Source organism: Anopheles arabiensis, chromosome 3, assembly GCF_016920715.1.
Source record: "Anopheles arabiensis isolate DONGOLA chromosome 3, AaraD3, whole genome shotgun sequence".
NCBI classification, from domain to species: domain Eukaryota; kingdom Metazoa; phylum Arthropoda; class Insecta; order Diptera; family Culicidae; genus Anopheles; species Anopheles arabiensis.
The window spans coordinates 84,455,030-84,482,573 of record NC_053518.1 but is presented as its reverse complement, the minus strand read 5'-3'; the positions used below and the strand labels follow the sequence as shown (position 1 = coordinate 84,482,573).

At 48.7% G+C, this 27,544-nt stretch overlaps 1 protein-coding gene across 9 annotated transcripts in view; it reads left to right on the top strand.

Moving 5' to 3' along the window:
- The first annotated feature begins 1,332 nt into the window (after positions 1–1,332).
- LOC120904532 overlaps positions 1,333–27,544 on the top strand; it is a 39,882-nt gene continuing 13,670 nt past the window's right edge. The window contains exons 1-4 of one of the 9 annotated variants that reach the window (XM_040314617.1): positions 1,341–1,511; positions 2,860–3,035; positions 4,675–9,298; positions 9,383–13,649. In XM_040314617.1, coding sequence (XP_040170551.1) covers positions 5,818–9,298; positions 9,383–13,649 — 7,748 coding nt within the window. In that variant the 5' untranslated portion in view covers positions 1,341–1,511; positions 2,860–3,035; positions 4,675–5,817. Of the gene's footprint in view, positions 1,524–2,859; positions 3,036–4,674; positions 13,650–27,544 lie in introns of all 9 variants that reach the window. The other 8 variants (XM_040314615.1, XM_040314614.1, XM_040314612.1 and 5 more) reach the window with 8 other exon arrangements.

The following is a 27,544-nucleotide window of genomic DNA, read 5'->3' as shown; positions in this document are numbered from 1 at the left end:
TAAACAAAATCGAATTAGTTAGAATTCAAATTGCAGAAATTGTGTAAAACAAGGGCATTTACATAAAAGTAGGTGTATGAAGAAAAAAAAACAAAGTATGGAATGAATAAATTGAAGATTACATATAAAGGGGAAAAAATACACTTTCATACCAAGAAGCGACGTTGCTTTCGCAAAAAAGCATTGAAGCGGACACAAAAAACGAGCATTAAATTGGACAAAACTGAACATTACAAAACACATTAATAAATAAGAGCTTTGTATTCCTGGAATTAAATGGAAAAATAATTTAAGCTATTTTTTCACTATTTATTACAATGAACGGTTTATGCTTTGTTAAATTGAATTTTTGTCTTATTAAAAATTTCGAGTATAGTAAGGTAATAATACTGTATGGGGATAACAATTTTAATCAAGAAACCTTAATTTTGAAGTTGTTTGTTCATTATATTTATTATAACCATAACATTGCTAAAAAAATTAAAATGATTAATATTTTAATTGTGCTTAGAAAGCAAAATAAAATACATAAATACAGAAAATTTTAAATAGCAAACAAAATTTACTATTGAAGCAATTAATCAAACAAACTCAAAACTACGCAATGAAGTTAAAATAAAATTGTATTTTTAGAAAATGATTTACAGCAATAATTAAATCATCAATCCATCGGTGGATTTGCTTTGAACATAAGACACGCAATTTTAATTTTGGTTTCACTGGAACTTGGTGCAATTGCGAGAATACACTGGAAAAAAATCCTCTCTATCTCTCTCCCGATCGTAGTTGATCTCTCTGTCTCTCTCACTAACACATTATCCTACCACAAAAATGTGCGTGCGATGCAGATTTGTTCGTACGTTTGCTACACATACACATACTTATTGTGCCGCTATAGACGAGATAAAGGTATGGCTATCCTACTCTCTCACATCACTTTCGAGGTGAGCTGCATCTCTTTTAGCATCGTGAGAGAATACGATTCGCTCTCAAATGCAGGGGTGGTCTCTCTTGATTAAATGGTTTGGAAAGTGTGCTGTAATTTATTTGATTGGAATTAATTTATATTTTCTTTACACTTTTCGTCATGTAGAACATTTTAGCATTCACATTGATAACAATCCCCTCACATGAATTATATGCTATTATCAACACAATCCTGCACCGTTTACAATTTTCTCACCCTCTCCCAAATCAAAGCGGCGAACCATTTTCACCGGCTCGTCAACTACGACACAACCCACCGCACATGAACCCTGCAATTCGTGAGCGAGGCGGAAAACGTGAACCCCCTGCGCTGTTCACAGAAAAACCAACCACAACATTTCAAATTTGAAATCCCGCGTGGTCGCATCGCAGCAACCTGACGGAAGGTGAGCTGCACAACACATAGGAAGCGACGGAAAGAAGAAGAAGAAAAGAAAAGAAGACGACAAAGTGCGCGTGTGTGCGTTTTCGTATGTGAGCAAAACAACAATACGGTTACGATAAGAACGGTGGTAAAAATTAAAGTAAGAATAGAGGTGAATTGAAAGTTCATTAAAATATGATGTATAAAATTGTGTATTAAATATTTGTGAAAAATTGTTGAAGAAAACGAGAAGCCCGTATGTGATTTTTTATGTGAAAACTGCATTCGGGTGATTAAACAGGAGTTAATTAAAGAATGAAAACACCAATTCATTCATCCTGATGCTGGAATATTGCAGTGGCCCCGTTTTACTAAAACGGGTAATATGGTGTCGGGGCTAACGATTTGTTTGGTGATGTAGAACGATTTCTACGATAGTGCATTCGATGGAGCATACGAGCGAATTAACGAGCGCGCGAGCGCACGTGTGCCTGTGTGTGAGTGTGCACGCAAAACCAATAGGAACGAGAGAGAGTGTGCGCACAGCAGCAATAGAGGAGCGAAGAGCGAATACGGTGGCTAAAGAAGAGAGTGAAAAAAGCAAAACAACAGAAAAGAAACAACACTCACACATCTAAACAAGCCTACTACGGGTGTACCTACACTACTGTCATGGTGAGACGAGAGAGAGAGGGAGAAGAAAAAAGTAGCGTAATATGAGTGAGATAAAAGTATTTGTGTGTCAAGCGTGCGGGTAGTAGTAATCAATGATTAGTGCACACCGTTTTCATGGCAATACGTTTGTACTACGGTAGTACATTGTTGTTGTTGTTGTTGTTTCTTTTTTTCTGTGACACGATTTGTGACCACCTGGCACAGTGAAAAATAAAGTGCGTTCTAGTAGCAAATACTAAGCAATCGTGGCTGATAGTGAAGTGTAGTACATTATAGCTTATTCTGGTTATCAAGATTGTAGAATCAGCATGTTTTGACATCTATGTCAAAACAAAGTTTAACACCAGTGAATCATCATATTCCACTTTAATTTTCCTACTTTATCATTAATGAAAACAGTGCTAATTGTACGCCTATTTTACCCAGCACCACCCCACGCATGTGATAAAAAAAGGCATTGGTCGCCAAAATGGCCGTCCTTTTAAAAGCACATAAAAAACTTTATGAATACGCCGGTATGAATTATGTTTCGTGTGCCTGCTTCGTTCTCGCGCTTCACGCGCCCCCATTGTCCACTACCGGGGGCGCGTTCTAATGAGGCAATAATTCATACTGCCTGTGGTTCCCGTTTTAATGACCCCAGGCCAGCCATTAGTGCCGGAATTGCCGAACCGACAACTAGAGGGGGCTGCCAGGCGAGGGTGTTCGGCCGCTGCACAGCACGATTCGGTTTCCGGTGCGTCCGGGGCACGAGTTTTGGCTCCAGTTCAGTACAGTATAAGGGGTGTTTTAATATGTCGCTTATTCCATTCCATACTTTTTTTAAATTCTAGGTTACTTTCAAAAGCAAAGATATTCTTCCAAGAAAACACGTTCAAAAGTGTGCGTACTGAAAGTGCAGTTAAGAAGCATCCAGCTGTAGTCGGGTGAATGGCAGCGGTGGTTTGTGAAGTGATTGATTACCATCGCCGTCATAGCGCGCGAGTGTGTGTGTGTGTGAATTTAAAGGGTGTGTAGTGCGTGTGGCATTGGTTTTTTTCCTTCTATGATTGCCATCACATTCCGCGACGTTCAAAATCAATCCAATCAAGCCCTTGCACCATTCTCGTGCGTGCTGCTGTTGTCACAGAGCCCCCAATATTCTTCCACGCGCGTTGCCACTGCTGCCGGATGCACGGTGCGAGCGCCGCGAGGAGCCGTGAGAGCGAGTGAGAGATTTCGGCTGAGCAGAGAGAGAGAGTGGAAAAAAGCAGCGAGAGAAGCCCTGCATACCGCGCGCCAGTGTATTGGTGTGATCGCGCGTGTACAGCAGTGTATGTGTGTGTGTTGTGTGTAGTGAGCAGTGAGAAGAAAAAAATCGAAATACACGATTTTGACAGCTCGCTCTCGTTTGCTCTCGCTCTCCCTCTCACGCAAGGAGGCATTTTCAATGATTTGTGTGGTGTTCAAGTGACACCCCTACTAGCAATGAGAATGTAAAAGTATGCGTCTTTCAGGCGAGGGGCATGTAGAAGCAGGGGGAGACGGTTGGAAATACGCGGAATTACGCGGCGGCGAGAGCGTGTTTTGCTTTCTACACAGTTTTCGCACTCACACAATCACACATGTGTGAATGTGTGCGTTCACTTTCAGCCAGCGCGCTCAGTTTGGTTTTCTCGCAGTGGCTTGCTGGTGTCGGTGTCTCGCTCGCACTAGTGTAGCGAGTGTTCCTCGTGCGTTCCCTTTCTTGCTACCACACAAAATCGTCAGTACAGTTCAAGCCTTCGCAGTGTGAGGCCGCGCGCGTTTTAGTCTAAGTCCCGGGCGCTCGATGTAATTTGAAGTAAAGTGTTGAAGTGTTATTTATTTCAATTCACATTATTACGGCCTCGGTCGTATTTTCAAATGTTGAAGTGTTGTGCGCATTGAAATAAAGCAGCGTTAATCTTTCATAATACAACATGAATATGTAAATTATGCTGCTTTATTTCAATGCTTTTTTTACAGTATTCAACATGAACAACATACAGGCAGTAAGTTGGCTTGAAGTGACGATTTTTTTAATTATTTATAATAAAAAATGTGTGTGGTTTTGTGGCAAGATTGTGGTTAGCGATGTGTGGAACTGTGCCTTAAGTTTCAATAAAGTGTTAAAATATCAACCGAGCTTGATGTGTTTAAGTTTTATTTCGATGCATGCGATTTTATTGCGCTGCAAATCAAAGTGAACGAAAGCGCACAGCGCACAACGCGCAACGAAAGAAACGAGGGGAGGGGGTGTCCAGCGCTACGCGCAAAGTGCTGCAACAGCGCAGCGCAAACCGAAAAGAACGCGCGGGAGGGGGTGTTCAGCGCAGCGCGCAAGTGCGGCAACAGCGCAGCGCAAACCGAAAGAAACGGGAGATAGCAAGAACAGCTGATCCGCGCATCCAGCGCAGCGCGAGAGGAAAGAAACGGGAGGGAGGGGGTATCAGCTGATCAGCTGTTTTGTATCGCGAGAGCGCCCCGTGTAATTTGAAGGCATGCGAGAGAGCGCTGCCCGCACTCACTCTCAATTCGGAAAAAAATCACTGCGGCTCGACTATGGCGGACAATACAACTTCGACCGAACCCCTTCCCCCTGTTTCTACATGCCCCTCGCCTGTAAATTTTGCTCTCTTTGTCTGTAGGGACGGAATTCGCTTTCGTCGTGTAGAGGTGAAAAATCAAAACATCGTACGTACGGTCTGAAAATTTGCCGTGCCGTCAAGTGTCTGTGGCGGATGTGCCAAAGTGTGACCGCTTTTACCTGAAGATTGCGATTGCGTGTTTTTCGGTGTGCCGTGTTGCTACGAACCGAGCAAAAGGCCAACAATCTAAGGAGCGAAGTAAGCAGCAAGACAAGAAAAGCGGGGGGAGGGTCGATCGATTTCGTGAAAAGTGCCGTCACTGTGAGCGCTGCGAGCGCAGCGAAAAAGAGCGAGAAGCAGCAACCAGCACAGCAGCAGCGGAAGCGGGAAGCAAAAGAGTGATTAAAAATCCTGAGCTTTTCTTGGGAATTTGTTTTTTTTTGTTTGTGATTGTGTGTGGTGTGTGCTCTCTCTGTACGGAGCAATTTTTGTGTGTTGCCTGTGTTTGGGGTTGTGTTTTCTGTGCGTCGTGTGTGTAAAGAAGGAAAAGTCCGGAATTTCGGAAGGAAAGAAAAGTTTGTGCAACAATACACAAAAAAAAACCACACATACACACTCCTCAGGCCAGGAGGAGTGGCCAGTGGCCCGCTGTGTGTGTGTAGCTCGACTCGGAAAGCTCAGTGAGCGTAAAAGAATAATCTAAAAAAGGGCTATTAAAAATGTGAATGTGTGCGAAAATCCAAATCCAGCAAAGTGCCCAGCAAAAGTCAAGAGTGAAGTGAAATTGTGCATGGAAGTATGCTGGTAAAGTTAAGCGAAAACGAAAATTGAATTGCGATGCTCTCGCTGATTCTGCAAACATCCCTCACTGCGTGTGTGCGTGCGCTACGGCCGCTAAGGGTGTGTGCGTGTGCAGCAGCAGCAGCAGCAGCAGAACCGTCATCGCAGTGTGCGTAGGCGCGCCAAAGAGTGTTTGTGTGTGTTCCCTCTCTGTGGGAGTGTGTGTGTGAGAGAGAGAGAGAGAAGCAATAGTGCGTTTTATTGTTGTTGTTGTTGCTTTACTGTTGTGCTCATTGTGCATCCTTCCTCTCACTTCCTGTTGTGTCCTTCACCCTCTCAATCCCCCCCCCCCTTCTCTTTCTGACCCATGTGGAGGAAGCTTAGTATCGCGGGAAACACGGGCAATGGTCACCGGTCGCGGCTATGAGTGCCGAGGTTAGTGCACCGCAATGGCGATCGCTCGGATTCAACGGCGGCACATCCGACGGTTGCGGGTCGCCAGCAGCCCCCCCACCACCACAACAACACCCGGAGGCCGCTGGTTCGCCCCCGGGGGGCACCCTCATCAGCAATGGCGGTACGGGGGCCGGCGCCCTTCCTGATCTCATACCGCTTGTCGGTGGCGGGCGACCCAAATCGCCCGGCGAGAAGTGCATCAATCACAACAACAACATAGTCAACACGACGACGACGACGACGACGGAGGCGACAACACCCACCGGCGGGGATGGCGATGGGTGTGCGGCGGCGGCAGAGGAACCGTTCCACTGTGAGCTGGCCGTCGGGCTGGGTGCGGAATCGAACGCGGACCGTGACTCCGGGTTCGAAACGCCTTCGCTCGATACGACCACCGGCTCGGGCGGGTGGGGCGAGCGGCCGGCCGACACAACGCCGGACGGTGCGACACCGGTGCAACGTCACGCGGAACAACAGCAGCAGCAGCAGCAACAGGGACGGCACTATGTTGCGCACGTGGTTGTTGCAGGGGAGTGCAGCGAGTCGAAGGACACGAAGCTAATACTGCGCCGCCGGATGTCGCCCGGTGGCGGCGGTGATGGGTGCGAGCCACCGCACGATGCGACAGCCCTGCCGTCGTCGGATGAAACTGCGGCCCACAGTCCGTCCAACATCAAGCTGGAGACGGGAAGCGAACCGGAAGCGGCAACAGCGGCGCCGGTTGTAGTGAAGCAGGAGCAGGGCGTTGAGGGGACACCAGTTCAAACGCCCACCCCGCGAGCACCGCAGCAACATACGGCCCCCAAACGGACCGGCTACCGGGACGATCCGCTGCCGCTTCCGCTCGAGCCAAAAGAGCACCGGAAGTCGAACCGGCGGAGACAGTTCACCGATCGCATCATCGATACGCTCTGCCTGCCGGAAATCTTCTTCAATGCGCGTGTCCGGCCCAAACCGAAGCCGAAGCAGCCGGCCAAGCAGACGAACAAACCGGCGGCCGCTGGACCGGTGCCGGGAGCGGCGAAAAAACGTGCCATCCCTGCGCTGACGGTGCCGAAGCGGCCAACGGCACCGCTCCGCACCACGTCGGCCCTGTCGAACGGCAGCGAGACGGGCAGACCCGGTTCGGCCGCATCGGCGGCCCAGCTTGTCGGTGCCCTCGAGCGTTCCCCCAGCGTACCGTGCACTGGGGCGACGGGCGGCGGAAGCGGTGGCAACACTTCCACCCTGTCCACCACCACCACAGTTCCTAGGGTAAATCCAATCTTTCTGTTCGTGAAGCAGGAGGACACGCGCATCGTGGAGGTCCGGTGCGAGGACTACGACAAGCGCAACCGTATACGATTGACGCGGACTGGGCCGGCGGGCAGCTGGCGGGCGATACCGCGCACCGACCCGACCACGTCCGTCACGTTCTCCCTGCTGCCACCCCGCAGCGATGGGGAGGAACACGAAGAGGAGGAGGAGGAAGAGGACCATGCGGCAGCGAGCGACAGCTGCTGCGGCGGACGGGCGTCCAGCGTGTCCGGGTCCGCTTCCGTCTCCGCGTCACCAAAGTACAAACTTGCGGCGAAATCCGGACACAGCAGGCACCATCACCACCACCATCGCAAGCATAAGAAGAGCAAGAAGAAGAAGCGGCGCCATGTGTCGGAGGGCACGTCGGACGGTGGCCGCGACAGTCGCACGAGCGGTACGAGCTGCAGCGGCACGATCGGCCGGCTGGTGGCGACCGGCCAGCGCAAGGTGACGTTCAGCGTTGGCGTGAAGCAGGAGCAGCGGGTGGCCACCTCCCCGAACGCGGAGCAGCCGGCGGAGGTGTACCACGACCACGAGCGGATACGACGGGCGGACGAGGAAGCGGCGGCGGCGGAGGCAGCGGCCGCCGAGGAGCGCGAGCGGGAGGAAACAATAGCGGAGCTGATCCGGAACTATCACGAGCAGCAGCGCCGGCAGCTCCAGGAGCTGCAGGAGAAGCTGCAGGCCAGCCGGCGCAGCGAGCTGGTGGCCGCCAGTCACCACACCAATATCAGTAGTTTTAGCGAACCGAGCGCGGTACCGAATGGCGGCAGCACCATCACCACCACCACGGACGCGATGGTGGTGGACGTGAAGGCGGAGGAAGAGGACGGTGGAACCGGCTTCTGCCCGCGGCTGTTGCTGGGAGACAGCGGTAGCAATAGTAATAATAATAACAGTAGTAGTAACAATAATAGTAGTAACGCTAGTAACGGTAGCAGTAACGCCCTCGGTAGTAGTATTGGTGGCAGCCCGAGCCACCACGACGCCACCAGCAAGTGCAATGGCGGCGGAGCAGGAGTCGAGACGGTCGAGAACACAAGCAATAGCCATAAACGGCGGCAGTCCGAGCTGTCCCACAAGCTGGAGCTGCTCGAGCTGGACGACGACGAGGACGATTGTGGAGCGGGCGGCAAGGGTGCCCAGTTGGTAGCCACGCTCGATGACTACGAAGTGCACGACGACGACGACGACGACGTGCATGGGTCCACGCTGGCAGCGCTGGCACGGACCGCCGATCGGGAGTGGCCGATTGCGCTCGCGAAGAAGTCGTCGGAGATGAAGGCCCGCCGAACGAGCATCGAGTCACAGATACCAACAAGCGTCATCCCGGTGCAGCAGCAGCAGCATCGGTGCAGTGACGCTGGTGCGCAGGCGTCCAACGACGGTGGACCGCCGCCACTCGGCAGCCTGGTGCTGAGCGTGGACGACGAGGACGACGACGACGATGGGGGCACGGCCGCGGCGGGTCTGCGTGCACTGGATGAACTTGGGCTGAATCATCATCACCATCATCATCATCATCAGGAGCAGCACCAACACATCGTTGACGACGAGGACGACGACGATGTGCAACTGCTCGGCGTGGAAGGCGGTCGGTCTAGCTTCGGCGTGGACCATCACCACCATCACCACCACCACCATCACAGTATGCACCTGCATCATGCGCTTCGCTACGATTCGTCGGCAAGACCGTCGCAAGGTTCGGACGAGATCATCGAGCTGGTACCGCCCGACGACGACGACGCACACGGTGCTTGTGTTGGTGCCGGCCCCAAGGATGCTGGGGAAGGACGACCGCACGAGCACGACAGCCACCCGGACGATGATGGTGGTAGTGCGCTGGCGGTTGCGATAGCGGCAGCGGTGGCGGCGGCTGCAGCAGCAGCCGCTGCAGCCGATGCACCAGCGGTGCCACCCGACCGCTCCTCCACCACCGTCGTCGAGATAGACGACGACGAAGTGTGCGTTCTCGAGCAGCAGCAGCAGCAGCAGCAGCAGGAGAAGCAGCTAACACCAACACCAGCATCGCAAGGACACACGGCGAAAGGAACCCGAACCCGGAGTAACGACGACGACGACGATGCTGCCACTACCACGACAACGACGACGATGGACGCCATCGTCATCGGCCCGGACGGTACTACAGGTACGACGACGCTCGCAAGAACAACCACCACTACGACGACATCCGCGTCGACGGGCTCTACCACCACTACCCCTTCCGTTTCAGGGACGCTGGCGGCGGCGGCAGGCGGCAGTGACGCGGGCAAGACGAAATCGACTTGCATCGAGAGCAACGCGGAAGTGCATCATCCACCGCACATCACCATCAGTAGTGATAGTGAGCTCGACGATGACGATCCGAAGCACGCGCTGCAGCAGCAGAACTCGGATCTTCTGGAGCAACAGCAGCAGCAGCAGCAGCAACACCATCAGCAACAAGAACACAACCATTTGCACCATCATCATCATCATCAACAACAGCTGCATCATCTGAGTGCGGAGTTTGGCGACCTGATCGAAGGCATCGACGAGCTGCAGGCGGCTAGTAGTAGTGGAGGAGGAGTGGTAGGAGCTGAAGCAGCAGGTGCAACAGGAGGAGCAGCAGTGCGGGGAGGACCGGCACACAGCGGGTCGGCGGCGGACGAGCTGCTGCATGCGGCGGCGGCCAGCTGCGGCGACACTACGATGACCGGGGCCGCCGAACTGCTCGACTCGCTGGTGGAGCAACAGCGCCGCGCGGACGCCACCGGTGTGGCGGCGACCGGGGGCGGCTCCTCCGCCACCGCGACCAAGCCGACCAGCGCCAACCCGATCTACACGATCGCGGACGACTACAACGATGACGACGAGGACGACGTGCTGCTGGAGCCGGAACCGGTCGCGGACATCATTTCGCGGCTGGGCGAATCGCTCAGCACCTCGCCGAAGTGTTTGTCGTTCAATGAGGCGGGCGAAATCGAGGGCCTCACCGGCGACCTGTTCGGCGGTGGGGTAGGTGGTGGTGTTGGGGGTGGCAGTGCTAGCGGCGGTGGTAGTGATGGCGGCGTGGATGACGATCTGCTGCCGAACCCGTTCGCACCCGAGCAGACGGTAGCAGCGTCCGGTGCGATGACGCAGCAGCAGCAGCAACAACAGTCCAGCACGGTGGCAATGGGGGGTGGCGGAAGTGCCACAACGACGGCGTCCACCACCACCACCACCTCGTCGGCGGCGTCCTCCTCCACGACCACGCTGGAGGACGAGCTGTCCATCACGATAAAGGATCTGACGGAGGCGAGCGAGCACGCGAGTTCCTACTTTGCAAGTGCGGCGGCGGCGGAGGCAAGCAAGGCCGCCGGGAAGGAAGGTACCGATGGTGACCGAAGTGCCGGCGACAGTGGTGGTGGTAACAGTGCATCATCGTCCTCGGTGAGCACCTCGGCGAAGGAGCTGCCGGCCGAGGCGCCGATCGTGATATCGCCCGACTCGTGCCAGGAGGAGCTGCCGAAGGATCTGAGCTGCCGCAAGCGCAGCCTGTCGCCCTCGCCCCGGCCCGTGTCGCACAGCTCCGATGCGATACAGTCGCCGCAGCCGAGCGGGCTGCCCGCGGTGCCGCCGTCGCCGGATCTGTTCCTGCAGCCGAAATCCATCTCCGCGTCCAGCTCGAGCAGCAGCTCGACGACGTCGAGCGTGATCGAGGCGCTGATGTCGCAGGCGGCCGCAGCAGTGGCGGCCGTCGCGAAAGGTGGCGGCCGGCCCGCCGCTGCTGACGGGGTGGGCGTTTCGGCGACAACGACGAGCACGGTGGCCACCAGTACAAGCGGAAGCGCGGCGGTAGCGACGACGACGACCTCCAAAACAGGCGGCACGGTGCAGCAGAAGGAACCGCTCGATCTGGGCAAGTGTCGCAAGTCGGCCAGCCCGACGGTCAGCTGCTCGGAGGAGGCGAAGCGGCTCTCATCGTCCAGCGGTGGCGGTGGCAGTGCCAGTGCCGCCGACGACACGAGCGAACCGAAAGCGAAACGCATCAAAACGGACCCCGAACAGCAGCAGCAGCAACAAAGGCCAAACAGTGGTGCTGGTAAGACGGTGCCGGCTGTCACGACGTCCAGTGCGGGCGTGAGTGCCGCCTCCCTGATCAACGCGATGGCGGCCGGTGGAAGTAGCGGCCCAGCCGCCTCAGTGACACCTTCCAGCCAGCAGAGTGCAGCAGCGGCTGCAGCGGCCGCTGCCGCCGCCTACACGAATCTCAACGACTCGGCCCGCCTGGTGGAGATGCTCACCTCCGGCAACGATCCGGACCCACTCACCCAGCTCCGCCTGCTCGTGGGCAATCCGGCCTGGAAGGTGCCGGACCCGCTGCTCGTGCCAAAGGATCGGCTGAACGCGGTGCTGGCGTCACCGGCCCGCGAAATCCCCCTGCTGCTAACGACGCGGCCCGAGCTGCGGCTGCCAGAAGCGTTCGCCTTTCCCAACATACTGCAGGATCCGGACATACTGGTGATCTCGCTGCAGCAGCTCGAAACGATCCTGCAGACGCAGGAAGAGCTGGTGAAGCTCAAATCGAAGACGACGCTCGATGCGACGGCGGCGGCAGCAGCAGCAGCAGCGGTCGCCACGCCGCCTCCCACCACGCCCGTGCCATCGATGGCGGCCGTCGGCAAGAAGGCGCACGCCGCGGCCGCCACCCCGACACCGCCCAGCCCGCTCGAGACGTTGAAGCAAACGCTGACGGCGCAGGCGGCGAAACAGAACCCGATGATGAGCTCGCTGCTCGCTTCCGGGCTGGCCGGGGACATTGACGCGGCAACGACGGCCGCCTTCAACCAGATGCTCTGGCTGCCCTACCTCGGCCAGATGGGCCAGTTCGCGCCGGACCTGCTGAAGGCGATGATGAACTTGCCGGCCTCGGCGTCCGCCGCCACGGTGGCGGCGGCGGCAGCTGCCGCCGTTGGTGGAGCGGCGGGCGCCGCCGGCACCGGCGCAAACACGCTGGCCGACATGCTACCGTTTATGGGCCCGCGGTTTCAGGACTTTTGCGGGTTGCCGCCTGCCACGGCGACCAGCCCGCTCGAGTACAAGCGGCAGCTCGAGCTGGCCATGCTGCAGGAAGCGATGACGACGGCCAACCTGCAGCAGCGCAAGCAGCAGGAAGCGGCGGCCCAGAAGAAGGCAGCGGCGGCAGCGGCCGCCGCTGCGGCGGCCGCCCACATCGACCGCAAACCCGTCCTTGGGCCGAAAACGCTCGAGCAGCAGCGCTCGGTGGCGGCAGTAACGGCCGCCGCCAACATGTTCCAGAGCCAGCAGAAGAAGGCGGCAGCGGCGGCGGCTGCCGCTGCCGCAGCGGCCGGTATGATCAACCCCCTCGCGATACCTCAGTTCATGACGCCGCCCACGATGACGCACGGAAGTGGCAGTGGTGGTGGTAGCGGCAACAGCAGCAGCAGCAGTCGGTACGGTGCAGCTGGCGCGGCTGGTGCTAGCTCGCGAACATCCGCCCAAGCGTTGCTGCAGCAGCAGCAACACCATGCGCAACAGCTCCAGCAGCAGCAGCAGCAGCAATCGTTCAGTCCGAGTGGGTTTAAAAATATGGCCAACCTTATGAACCAGGCGGCTGCAGCGGCGGCAGCGTCCGGTGGACGGCAGCAGCACTCGGGAAGCTCGCACCGGCAACAGCTTACCGCGTTGCAGAAAGCGAAACTGCAACAGCAGCAACACCATCAGCAGCAGCAGCAGCTTCAGCACCAAAGCAGTATGGGTGCGGCCGGTATGTTCGGCTCGGCGGCGGCCAATTCGTTCTTCAATCTTCCCACCAACTTCCAAGAGTTCCACGAGCAGCAGCAACAGCTCGCCCGGAAGCTCCAGAAAGAGCAGCTCCACCAGCAGCAGCACCAGCAGCAGCAACATCATCATCATCACCAGCAGCAGCAACAGCAGCAGCATCAGCTTCAGCTACAACAGCAGCATCAGCAGCAACAACTCCTCCAGCAACAGATGCACCATCATCACCAGGAAGAGCAAAAACCAAGGGTAACGTGCAAATCGCTGATGAACTTGCTGCAGCCGGACAAGCAGCAGCAGCAGCAGCTGCACAAGCATGCCGGCGGGGGCAATGGTGGTGCGAACAGTAGTGCTTCCAGCAAGCTGGCCAACCTGATGGCCATCCCGGGGATGGATCTGTACACTGCGCAACAGCACGAACAGCTACAGCAACAAATGTTCCTACAGCAGCAGCAGCAGCAGCAGCAACAGCAACAGCAGCAGCACAACTTCCTCCAGCAGCAACAGCAGCAGCATCATTTAATGCAGTCAGGCGGCGGTGGAAGTGGTGCGGGCGGTGGTATGCATCAGCAGCCCAAGCTAAAGGTGAAGCCCGGTCTGCATCTGCTCGATCCGGCCGCCATGCAGAGACGGTTGCTGAATACGGACGATCTGGCGGAGGTCGGCAGCACCACGAACGGGCTCGACGATACGACGGATCTGTCCTCGCCGCTCTGGCATCCTCTGTTTGGCAGGTGAGTGTTTGGATGTAGGTTGTTAAAATAGTTTTAGATGATAGATAGATAGACGTTTTGATGGCGAAAAAATGAAGGTAACAGTCTTAGGTAATAATTCATATGACTGTTACCAAGTGAGATTACCTCTTTAATCCATCAGTGTGTGTGTGTGTTTTAGTAGGATACAGTGTGTCATGTGACGAGTATCCATTCTTAATGAGTATTCGCTGCGTTTTATGATCTATAAATTCCTCTTTTAACGAGCAATATCTCGCATGACGAGCATTGCAGGGTTTTCCAATTTAGTTTCAAATGTAAACGTTATTATTCGCCACAAGAAAGATGCTATTTCACATCAATCTGATATTTCATTGGTATCATCATAATTGTTAATTTCTTGAGTTTGACAGTTATTTTATGAAGTGTTGAAAATCATGTGTAAAAACTGAAATTTAATTTTGAAGCAAATACACCATTTGAAAGCTGTTGAAAAACATCTTGAAGGCGGTGTATAACAATGTTAACATTCGCAAGTGACTTGGAAAATCCTGTAAATTGCAATTACATAGTTCTTTACTATGATTATATTTCATTTTATAACCAATTATTCAGGCATTGGATCCAATTTTTCTGCCTTTCAAACAAATTGTGTAGAAAAGGTTACAAGTTTTGGTACGAGCTTTTCGATGTTCAAAGTCTCAGTTTTGCTAGTCATTTAGGCAGAAATATCTACCGATTCAAATGAATATGCATGGTTTTCCAAGTCACTTTCGAATGTAAACATTGTTTTTCATCGCGTGCAAGAAGTTATTTCACATCACTTTGATATTTCATTTGCATCATAATATTTTTTATTCAATTTCTTCAGTATGATTTTCAACACTTCTCGTGTCAATGGGTAATGAGATCCGGCTTCAAATCCCAGTGAAAAACGATGGCAGCAGATCATTGAAGCGATGCAAATCATGCTGAAGAAATTAAAAATTATTATCATAAAAATTAAATATAATAGTGATGTGGAATAACTTCTTGCTCGCAGTGAAAAATACTACTAGTGATTTGGAAAACTCTGTAATGCTCCAATTATTGGTTTGATTGAACTCTATAGACTTATTTATTCATTTATTAGTCTCGTTCTGTTTGGATTTCGTTTCGATTCCAGTCGAGAATCCGAGAATTCCAGGGCAAGAATAAACGCCTGAAGGTTTGATACATTTGTCAACGAACCCCTAATAGCGCTCCTTGTAGATGAGTTGGAATACTCCATGCTCCAATTGATTGCAGTAGTAAAATTTCGATTATTTTTTTCCTTGTATTTAAAAGCAAATTATGTTTTTTATTGGCAAAAGTAAATGGATTGAAGTTGCATTGGATTGGATTGGATTGCAAGATCGCAAAGCAGGAATGGTAGCGGATAAACAACTAAGCAAATGGATTCATTTCTTGGTATTGTGCAGAGCCTTGTCGATGATAGGAAGATGCAAATTGCTGTTACCCGGGAATTGTGATGGTATAATAATATTTCGCAGCAATAACACTACATCTCGAGGTAGTTACATGGCTTGAGCAAAGCTATTGGCTATTGCACGAATTGCGCAGTTTAGCAGCAACAGGGTACGCGGAAAAACGCGTAATAGATTTCAAAAGAGCAATTTAACGGACTATTAATTTAGCAATTCTAAAAGCCATGACCGTTATTTCCAATGATCATCAGCTGTATTAATGTATGGTTGATTCATAACAATGACACAAAATACAAAGTTTGGTTGTGCATATTGTCCATTAAACATTTATTGCCAGTTAGACTGTGTTATTCCTTTTATTTCCTGTTTTGTTTCGTTGGCCGTTTCAAACACGAAACAATTGTCATCAATCGTCCAACTGACGTCATCGCGCTTTGACAAAACGCGCTCACTAAGGCCTAATCGTTGATGGCATATGCTTTATCAGTGATATGAGCTATCGTTAATCGTTAACGTGCGCTTAATACGTTAATCACGAACGGTTGCGTGAATGGTGACCATATGGGGCGCCAATTTTGTGCTGTATCGATTATCATCCTCAGCGCAATTTCTCTTTTAGTTACATGATGGGTGTTTTATTTTTTCTTCTTTGCCACCCCACCACCAAGAGAAAGCAATTGAAAGCAAATACTACCAACTTTCGAACATCTTATTCCGCAGTTCGTTCGTTTGCAGTTACCGTCCCCCCACTCGATCAATCATTTACGCGGCGGCTGCTGCTGCTGCTCTCGTCGTCGTATTCGGGTCGGGCTGTTTCGCTGTGTTGTCTTTGTCCCTGTGCATAACCTTCAATCTAATCAACCTTCAAAATAGTAAAGCCAAACATCTTCTACGCGGTCATAAACATGCTTGCAATGCGCTGCCGGAGTTTGGATCGGTTCCAAATGTGTTCCATACGGAGTTTATTTCGTTTGAAGAATTGTTTCAAAAATTGCAAACACTGGCTACAATCGGAGGTATTTGGTGTTGTGGTTTTGGGGGTTTTGCTCTGGAGCATGCCCATTTTACGATCCTGAGAGATGTTCAAGTAACACACGCAACAATGAAGGAGTGCGGTGATGAGAAGCCAAGAGCATCAACATATTGTTTTGATTAAGCGTAAATAATCGTAACAAATCGTTTTTTCATATGCATATGAAAAAAAAAACACGGAATCGATGTGTCTCTCATCGTCGTACGGTTGTCATCTTGGCGAGATCCTCTCACGCTTCCGATCGATCCGTGATCGTGAGATCTCTTCGACTGTCGAGAAGAATTCGTGTCTTGTGAGAGTTTGGAAATAGAATGCAAAGAGAAAGAAGAAAAAATCATCGTTAGGACAGTCATGGCCTGGAAGCCGTCATGGCCACGGCCTGGGAACACAGTTGCACGTTCGCTTCCCCAAACGCCGAGGTTAATCGCACAGATGGTTTCTTGTTTATGTCAGAACGCTTCTTCGCTTTTGATGTCCGCGTTCGTTGCTCAGCCCGCGCGTACCCGGTGATTGGAATATGATCGGATCGTACCCCAGCGGACGAGAAGCAAAGGGGTGAGACTCGCGGCACAGCCTCTTATGCAGCGAAAATCACTCCCGTGGGAAAATTCGGAAAAACGTGTTCTGCGCTCGGCTCTTTCCTTTTCCTTCGGTGAGCGCGGCGTGTGTGGTGCGCTCCGCCCAAAGGACAGAACAAAATCGAAATACTGGTTTTCCTTCGCGAGTCGAGATATGGTATACGTGCGGCGATGGTGTGCCCGGCCCTGGTGGCTGGCTGCACGGGAAACAAGAAGTAACAACTTCATGCTCGCTAATGATGAGACTTCGGATGCGTTTGAAGAGGAGCATGCATTGTATAGCGGGCAGCTAGGCCATGAGGACAAAGGCAGGACAGGTATACGATAGAGTAGATACAACAGCATGCCAAACTTCACGTCCGCTTGAATAAATGGTGCAGCTTTGCCTATCTATAGAGGCGGAGTTTTGCATCACTTTCACGTCAAATTTGGGAGTCTTAGCTTTTCGCATGTACCTAAAACCTGGATATGTGATACAAATTCTTGGGAACGAGCGTTGTCTTAAATTTCGCCCCAAAATTTACGTTAGTCGTTTGGCATGTTCCCCCCGCGGGTTGTTAGCTCTGTATAGTGTCTAACGTTTCATTTTCCAATCATAAAACCATTAACAAATTTATAACACACTCATCCACAGGAGTGAAAGGATGCATTTTTTGTTTGTTCGGGTCGATAAGCTTGCTCATCTCCTCCGTGTGGGGCAATAATGCCCGATGCATAATGATGATGATTGTGTGGGGCGCAACCGGAGAGTTCACGTCTGTGCCAGCATCACGTTTCATTAATTAAAAAGCGCTGCAGAGAACTCCATTGGCAAGCATTTAGCATTTGTTTAATGATTCTTTTTTGCATTAAAACAAAAAAAGAACGAAAACCAATGCAGTGAAATAAATAGTACTTGTACGCAGGATGTCCTTCTCTCCTGAGGCGCACAAAATTGCTACAAGAAGAGGACGGAATAATGCATGCCGTCGGGCAATAAGGTCTTGTTTCTGTGTTAATTGATATTACGGTGCTGTGGCGAATATAAGGAAAAGGAAGGATTATAGTATAATAAACCATCTCGTCGTCTGGTCGGCTGTTTCGGGTTGGAATATGCATTAAAAGTATTAATAATGATCCTTTCAAAGATTGTTTTTTGAGCTCTGAGTTGTCACCGACCTTTTCGTTTCCGCAGACGAGATCATCTGCTACATTGACGTACGTTCCCAGAAGAATGCGCATAATTGGAATTGGTTCGTTAATAAAGCAACCACCAGCTAGTAACAGCGCCGAAACACCGTCGCTCTGTTTTTATCCTTCCACGAATCTGTCCCTATCTGTGCCTCTTACTGTAACGAATCTTGTAAAAGAAATAAAGGTCTCTGGTAAATCCGACCAGAAACCGGTACCGCAGAAGCGTGTACACCGTTCTGTGCAATAGCAATGCGGATTTATCTGTGCAAACTTGTCCATATCGCTCGGGTTCTCCTCTGCGTACGTGTGCGCCTGTAGAAGTGCATATTGTTATTAAACAAGTTCGCTTCCACTCACCATTACGAGTGTGTGCTCTTGTCTGTGCAACGAGATAAAGCTGAGCTGAGCGAAAGAATAAGAAACGATAACCTCCGCGTGTAGCCGCCCTTCCCAGCTCTGCCACAAACCGGTTGCGCGCTTGTAGAGCACTGTGTGTGGAGGTAGTTACTTGCCTGAGCCTCTAGGTCTAAAAGGGGGTACGTTTGCGCCCTGTTCGAGTTCTTCACTGGTCGATTGGTTTTGTCTCTCTGCTGTGTGTTGTTGAAGCAGGTCAGCACTCTGGGCTGTACTTGGTCGGATTTTTGCAGTCAGTCGGCTACACACACACACACACACACACACCGATATACATGCAGACGACAGACTGCATAGGGCTGGCCGGAAGAGCCAGTCGGAGGTACGGATCTCCGGTTGCGGTGTGGTAGAGCACAACTCTCTACCCTGCCCACCATGCATAATTGAAGTCCAAATGTGAAGGAATGTGCACCGTTTCTAAGCGAGCTGATGATGTGGTGGTGGTGGTGATAGAACCTAGACACAGTTGAAGTTGTCCGGGAGATACGACGAATGGAGGTACTAGGAGTGCGCCGATGTGTACGACTTGTTGCAACTACTTGTTGTGCCTCGAAACTCTTCCTTACATTCCCTATTTTTGTTTGCTACAGACTACGGGCCCAGCAATGGAATAGTTGGATTTTGCTCTCTTTTGCGACCTCACAGAGCTCCAATGAGTTCTTATTCCCTTAAGCCTGGAGGAACCAGGTAGCTGAAAGAGGGCATTCCGTAATGCTGGAGCACTCCACGAGGCTACGGAAGCAGCTTGAACCAATACAAAACGGGACTGAGCAAAAGCTTAAAGAGAATTGCCAAGCTTTTGCTCTAGTTTTTTGGCCCCAACAAACCTGGACCGTGTTGTGTCCAGGCACGCTTGGTTCGTACCATGTGCCAAAGTTCGGGCGCTCTCTTTCTACTATGTCTGTGAAACGGTGCTGTGCCCTAGACACGGTGACCGGGCTAGAAATGAATGAGGGAGTAAGTTGGCGAGCTTTTCGGTTCGAAACGTAGACGGGTTTGCTTTCACCAAGGTTAAAACCATCGTCGTCGTGTAGTATGCCCAAGGTCCAATGCTTTTTCTACTGGGGCGTGTGACGTATGCTGTGTGGCATTGGATTTGGTTCCCCTCGCCGCTGTACGGTTCCACCGGGTACTGTTCGGTCGGTTCGTAGCATGGAAGCGTCGTCGCTTTTCCCTCCGAATGCGCAGCCGGTGGGACGAATCCGAGAAAAGAACGATAAAATGAGGAGTGTCGCCACAAAACGCTGAATCGGACGAAAGTAAATTTCTGACCGTAAAGAAGGACGACTACGACGACGGAAGACGACGACGATTCTCGATGAGTTTGGGTGCATTTCGGGACGGGGAATCCGGTGATAATAGGGCCACGGGGTGACAACGAAATAGTGTGTGGGAGCCTTTTTCTCATTCATCCACGGCATACAAACGGTGAAAGGAAGCTAACGCTTCGGCTGCAGCGCAAAGTCTGAGCGTTTTTCCTCTTATGCTTTGCATGTTGCACCACAGCTCTACTGCCGAGCTCCCTCCATGGTAGTGCCAGGTTTTGTGTCCAAAAAAAACCCTCGAGCGGAGAGAAACGGAACAATAAGGACAGCCTGGTGGAAAGCTCGCTTCTAGGTCAGGCAATGGCGACGAAGCAAATGGAAACACTGTAAATGTGGGGATACGACGATATCACATCGGACGTTTGTCTATCGCTTTTTCTTTCCTTCCCGTAGCGAGGCAGCGAGATTCCGGGTGCAAGACCTGTTGCCCACAAATCGAGGTTACCGGCAGGCTCCAGTACTGCCGAACTTTAGGAACGGAGCGGAAAGAAGGTGAAAGAAATCCAAAATTGGTGTCATGGCCGTCTGTTTTTCTGTGGGAGAGACGGGCATGGGTTTGTGAATGGAGATGGCGTGAGTTTGCCAATGACCTGCCATGCCGCCTGGCTATAGAGTACGTTAGTCGCCAGCGTCTGGGTCGAAGGTTTGGCGATGATGATTCGGAAATGATTCATCAGCGGGGCAAGAAGTCGGGCGACTAGCAAGTGGTTTTTATTTTAGGAATAGTCTGAATGGTACTTGGCTCTGATAAACTGCAGTCAAACACGAACCTCGAAGTGGTGGTATGGTACCATTTGAAGGTAGTGGTCGTCTGAACCGCGATAGAGAGAGATGAAGACGCCTTGGATTGATGGGTTTGCTGCGTATGAGTGAATGAGTCGATTTGGGATATCTTGGTAATTCGGATTTCGTGTCACAAATGTGTTACAATGAGTAACAGTAGATTGATTCAAATCACCTCAGAACTAGCTTGATCGTGATGCATTCGATGGTTTCTGTAACAGAGATTATAACAATACACGCAATTGTGTACAACACCCTTGTGTAGCTTTGCTACAGAACAAAGTGTCATAAAAGATCTCACCATCACATTCCGGCAGCAATAAATATGATCAAGCTTCTGGAGGATGAATGTCTGTGGGTTTTAGCTCTCTGGGAATACAACAAAAATCCGGTGTAGCAGATTTACTGCTAACAGTAGGTCACATCTAACTTAGCATTGCCAAAAGCCAGGTAAAAAGACGTTAACCACCAGAAGCGCAAGCGCATAGCCAGCAGCCAAGTAAAGAAACAGTAAACACCAGAAGCGTAAACGTTCTCGTGTTTTACCCCAGAACATAAATAAGGAAAACGCGCCACAGATAAACAATTAAACTTCCGTAAAACCCAGGCATAAACAGGAAAACGTTCGCTACATCCACAATGCACGGATAGTTGATAAAACACAGGCACGCTAGGTATAATTTAAGAAACACCTGTAAAAAACCCAAACCCGGAAAACCAAACGAAAGCTCACATTTGACAAACATCTGGTTGCCAAATGTGTCACAACTTTCACACCATATTTGTTATAAATAAAGCTCGAACTGATGGAGAAGTCAGTTCACCTTCCATAGACACGTAGATCACTCGTGTTCTGGTGCATCTCACCAATTTGCAGATTCCGCCGAAGGCTCTGCTCATATTTGATAATCATTTTTGGTTATCAGCTGTTCAGTCGGTTGACCGATCAGCATTACCCTCATCGAAATAAAGTGCACGTTTGCACTAGTTCCACCCAACTTCTCCCACGGTGTCCGTTTCCGCCTCGGTCATCAACTCGACGCGCAAGGTCGATCCAGTCCGCGATTCCGCCGACGTAAGCAAGTGCTTCTTTTCGGACTTAGCGTAAGTGTGAACAGGTTGACGTAACCGATACGCGACGAATGTGTTTACATTTTGGTGTCGCGTTCCGTACGATCCCCTTTCCTCGTCTCACACCCCTTTCACTGTGCTACCCGCATTGACTCACCGAAACGGTTTGAGAAGCGCGGCCGAACCTACCACACCGGGTTCCATCGCGTTTCGCCGTCGTTGCTTCTTTGTTGTCCAACTATGGGGCAATAAATCTTTTCCCGATCGATCGAAAGCGATCGATGTACGGCTTAACTCTTCGTCTCTTCTACCCTTGAGAAGTTTTGCCTTGGGCTGCTTCTAGCAGGTAGTCAGTGTTGGTGTGGGTTCGGAACCAATTTAAGAAAGAGGGAGCGTTTTATTTTTTATTGTCCCTCATTTAGTTTTAAAGACGCTTTTTTACACAAACGAATTAATGCAGCGTCAGCTTTTTAATTGATAATTGTTATATTTGTGTCAATTTTATATTGTATGACGCATACAAGTTTTATAATGCTAACTCTATTACACAACAGTGTACAATGTATAGATTCTTAGTTTTAGCTTATATATTGTTGATATAATTGATACATCTCTAGTTATTTGAAGAAAAAAAACAATATTTGTATGCCAAATCTAGCGGCACATGTATTGACAATACATATTCAATTGAGCAAATTTATAACAACTCTGAAGCCTTGAAGGAAAATGTTGAAAATGTTGTTTGTATTACAGTTGAATTAGGTTTAAAATTTCATAAAAAATATTTTTTCTATGAATCAGAACAAATTAACGAAAAATTTCCATTCTTTCTGACAGGTTTGCTGAACTTATAATTATTGTTTTGTTCCTATAAAACTGAATGTTATCGAAATGGGACCGAGTTTGTGTACTTGATTGATTTGAATAACGAGCATCGTTGTCATGATATCGAATTTCGTTGCTACTTAATCGTCACAAATGTATGAGTTTTGTATGTAAATGTGTGATTGATATGAAAACAATGTATGAAGCCTGCAGTCCATAATGGATAAACTATTATGTTACAGTCAGTAAAGCCAAACATTGTTCCAGTTTGCGAGGAAAAGCGAAATGATTGAACCCACTGTATACCGAATTTCAATCAATTTATAACACAAATAATTGTCTCAGAAATACACTTCTACTACTACTACTACTGCTTCTACTACTATTACTACTACTATTTATTTTAATTTAAAGACTGTGACTACTATTGGAATATGTATATTTTCAATCCCGCTAATAGCTCTAAACTACAAAACTAGACTTCAATCGCAGACCAAACGGAACTGTAAATGGTGCAATGGCTATGCCCTCCGGCTAACATTCTGCAGGTCGTGTGTTCAAATCTTGCGCACGGATAGCAGCTTTTGAAAACTTTTGTACGTGAAATGATCATGTGCAAAAGTCTAAAATTAGGTAAAAATCATCATGACGAAGCCGCTTTTGGCGGAAAAGAATTCATACATAAGAACCCATAGGTGTGTGGGATAACAATGCAAAATTTGCAGAACAAATTCCCGATCTGCTGGCCTAGTCCAATCAATAAGACTGCTGGCAAGCGATGGCAATAGATAATAGTTCAAATTTGATTTGGCTGATTTGATAAAGGAAAAAAAAAGAAGTCAAATATGCATTACTTCTTTCAGCCGATGTCCGTCTTTTTTTTCAACACCAATAAAGCTGCTGTGTAACTAATAGGCGAAGTATATCGGAGTTATGCTCCACACGGTGACGGAGACGCTTCCTAGAACGAGACCGGTTTTCATTCGCGCTTTTGAAAATGATTTCTATCTCGTGCAGGAAATGACTGCTGAACTCAACCCTCCCCCCCCCCCAACGATCCCCATTCCTCCGACTCCCAAACAATGCGGAAAAAAACATTCATTTGCCAAAATTCACGCCACCCGGCAAACTTTTGGAGGTCGCGCGTTGAGCTGAGAGCACGAAAAGAGCAAACATGATGCCCGAGCGTTGTCTATTAAATCCGTTCAGAAGGGGCGGCAAGAGTGTGATCCATGAAAAATGGGGTGAGGAAAACAGTGCAACGAACTTGGGGATGCGTTCATTCTTTTTTTCGTTTTTTGCTGACTCCCATTTCCCATTGATCCTGCTTGCTTCCTGTGTTTGTGTGTGTGTTTGTCTTTTTGAACTGTACAATGTGTGATTCGGTGTCCGGTTGGGCACCTCACGTGGCCTGTTCGGTGGCCGGTTCACTCCCCTATTGTTGCGGTTCGTTGGTTTTTCCAACCGGAAAATTATCTCCCACACTTTCGCTGTCTCTCTCTTTCTCTCTCTCTTTAAAGCTGTGTGATGCAGGCTGGTTCTTTAACCACATTATTTTGTTGCACCGTGGCCAACAAAACGGTCGTTGCCGGTTCCGTCGAAATCCGTTCAAACATCACGACACAACTCCCCCCTCTCCTACTGACTCTGGGGGGGGGGGGGGGGTGTGATGATGCGGCGCAACCCCAAACACACAATGTCAGCTTGTTCGCGGTTTTTTATTTTTATTTGTTGCGTTCCCTTCACTGCGGGAAGGGAGCTTATTCACTTCCCACCGTGCGCGAGTGGTAAGGATGTTCTGACAGTCAATCAGTGCCTTTGGCGGGTGCGACAAACCATGGGGGACGGGAGACGGGCGAAAGTACGCATCGTCGCCGCTGCGTGACGCTGTAACGCTGCGTAGGAAATTGGCCAAAAAATGTGTTCGATTCGTTTTTTTTTTTTTAATCCGACCATTGCTGATCGAAACTCTCACGTCTTTAAACTCTTGTTTTATTTTACGGCCGTTGAAATGTTCTCCCACGGCGACCATCACCACTATCGGTTGGCACGGCTCAACGGTGGGCTCCGTTTTTGGAGCTGGTTGGTTGGCAGGATTTTGCGTTTATTTGTGCGCGCGTGTGTGTGTGTCTGGACCCCGTAGCACAACAGCAAACAAATGCAGCGCAATTAAATGCAACACAATGAAACAATTTTCCATCAATCAACCCCCTCTCATCGCCGGTGTCGCTGCGTTTTCCTCTTTCGCTGCATCTTCACTTTATTGTGATGACCTTTCATCCCTTTTCTTTTTTTTTTGTTGGTTCTACTTGATGCCGTTGGAGGGATGGGAAGGGTTTGACTTTTTTTTAATAATGCTCTACAGCAACATATCCCGCAAAACATGCAATGCGCTTGGTCGTCGTTTTTTTTCGTCGTTTGTTTTGCTTGGTTTTGGTGGAATATTTTGTTAATCTTTTGGGTGCATCGAAGCCGGTGCGTTTCGAGACAAAAACGGACGCCAGTTGCCATTTTGTTTAGTGGTTGTTGTTTTTTTTCTATTTATTCCTTTTTTGTTGTCTTATTTGAGGTGACTTTAGTATCAATAATTCTCATTTGGACTTGATTATGCTGCTTATTAATTTTATAATCATTTAAATTAGTATATTTTCATCTATTTTATGATTTATATTTATATTTTTATCTATTTATGAATGTATATATGTCTTAAAAAAGATTGTATTTTTTTATATTATGTTATTATTTAAACACTATACTTTAGAAGTTATAGCCTTTTTATGTACTATTTTTTGCATTTTAAATTGCCATTAACCATCATTTAAAAGTAACACTTTTGAAGTGAGTCATATCTTTGGCATGTGTTCATAACCTTTCACAGACCACGCAAACAAAAGGTTCATTTGTATGGAACCTTGAGGCAAGAAATTCTTATTTTGCAGTAAGTGTAGCGAGTGAAGAAATTGTTTGTTGGTTGAAAGATTTGCCAAAGAAATGAAGTGAAACAAACGTTGGCAACGGGCGGGTCAGCTCAAAGAAATGGATTAAAGGTGGAACAGTAACGTGCTGCTGCTTGCGCCGCAGGTTGATAGTTTTATTCCATTATGTTTTTAACCTTCTAATAAAGTGTTTTGAATTTGTTTGAAGTTTGACTCTTGAAATTCTCTTTGGATTTATATTCAAGAGGGCAGATTTTTTCGAGCCCATCACAATACTGAGTACTAAGTAAGTTCTTAGAATGCGAAACCAAAAGGTAAAATCTTTAAAAACGTTCAGCATATTGCATATTTATATTAATTCCCTCCGTCATGATAGAAGTAACCGTACGTGCGTACGCTCTAGCTAGCAAAATTTACGTTTTAATAACGCAGTAAATCCCAATTTTACCACACTTATTCGATGACTGGTTGGAGGTATGGAGGTTATGAAGGAAAATGATGAGAAAACTGACGAGCACAAGCGCACTAAATCGCTGGCAATAAAATGGCAGCAGGAAGTATAAATGTCCCGGTTGTTGCTACGAAGGAAGTAAACAACTTCTATACCCCTCCAAGAGCAGAATATCCTTAATGGGGCCCAACAAAACCCTTGGTAACTCGTTAGCATTACGCGACCTTATAGAATCGGGAATGCGTCTTAGTTAATGCAGTTTAGAGGGTTTTTTTGTGACATGTTCCGCCCGTTTGGCGACAATGGCGAAGACATTTCATATTTCTTCCGGCTTTTGGATGCACACGCTGCGATTCTCTTTGGAGTTGTAGGTTTTATGTACTTTTATAACATATTAAAGCTGTCGGGATAGCTGTAATATTAATGAATAATGAAGAATAAATTAGCAATGAAAAATATTGAAGGGATTTGCCATGATGTTTACCATATTCTTTGTTTAAAAGAGTGTTGAACAAATAATTATCGTGTTTCTTGAAATATAAATCAACTTTTGTTTAAAAATGACGGGTCAAAGCTTTCGTCGTTTGTTTCCTGGAACTTAAGCGTAGCTGGATATTAAATAAATGAATGAATGCAGCTCAAAATCGCTCTTGAATAAAACCGCTATCAGTTTTTTGTTTTGTAATATACCATTCCTGACAGTGTTTGGGTTTGTGGAGAGCGATTCTTCTAATGACACGCGACACCGCGCGTGGAATGTGAAATACCGGTTGGCTATCGTGGGAACTGGCGCTTAAGGTGGTTCTCTTGCAATTCAAGACAACCAACGACCACGTATAGTGACACTCCTGCTCGAATCTTTGTGAGGTGAAGTCGCCAAAAAACTAGGCCTTTTCAGAAAAGATCTTTAAATCTGAATCGCATTGATTTGGCATGGGTCAGTTGGTGGGTTGTGGACTTTCTCACAGTAACAGGCCCCACACACATTTAAACGCTCTATCGTAACTAGGTTGAAACGGTTGTTAAATTTCGAATTTTTTAAAGTAACATCTTCCTGTTTAATGCTTGAAGTCATGTTGAAGATAACAATAAAAAAAAATATTATTTTCGCTTTGCTCTTCAGCATTCAATTAGAGGTTGACTCTTCCGAAATATTGTCTTCTTTCCTTTTACGGCCTTTGTAACATGCACGTTTTGAAGAAGGTTGTTAATTATACTTCGGTTCTTCTGAATTACTGTGTGTGTATTCGCCTTGAGAAAAATAGCGAATGGTACATTTCTGCATAATAAAGTAGAGTTTTATGCGTATTTTTCAATGCCCTGCTGTAGCCTGAAGGATAATCCTGTTCTAGATTTATTTGCCTGTAATTATAGCCATTGCACAAGCGAATGACAATCGGTTTTATTTTCTGTTCGGTCCTCCGTCCAGGAGCATGCAATGCCTCATTTTGGGCAGTGTTGCTTCAGGGTTATTACATACAATACATGATTGGCATGGGACAAAGTTTGAAGACTTTCGTTGCAACATTTTTTTTTGAATATAAATTTCCTTTTTTTGAGTTAATTTTAATTTTCCTTATTTTCTTTCCCTTGCCTGATCCGTGCAGACGACTGTGCCCCAAAAGCCGCCCGTATAATAATTGCTCTCTGGCTGCTAAAGCCAAATTATACAACTGCAGCAACGAAGCGTGTGTGTGTGTGTGAGTGTGTTTGCTAATCGCCTTTTCTCTTCACCACGCTCTGTCATTTACCCCTGCGGGTGATAATATATTTCTATGTATTTAGCCCACGGAAACTGCACATGGTTGGGGGTGCCCTGTGCACATACACACACACAGCGACGCATTTGATAACAGAACCA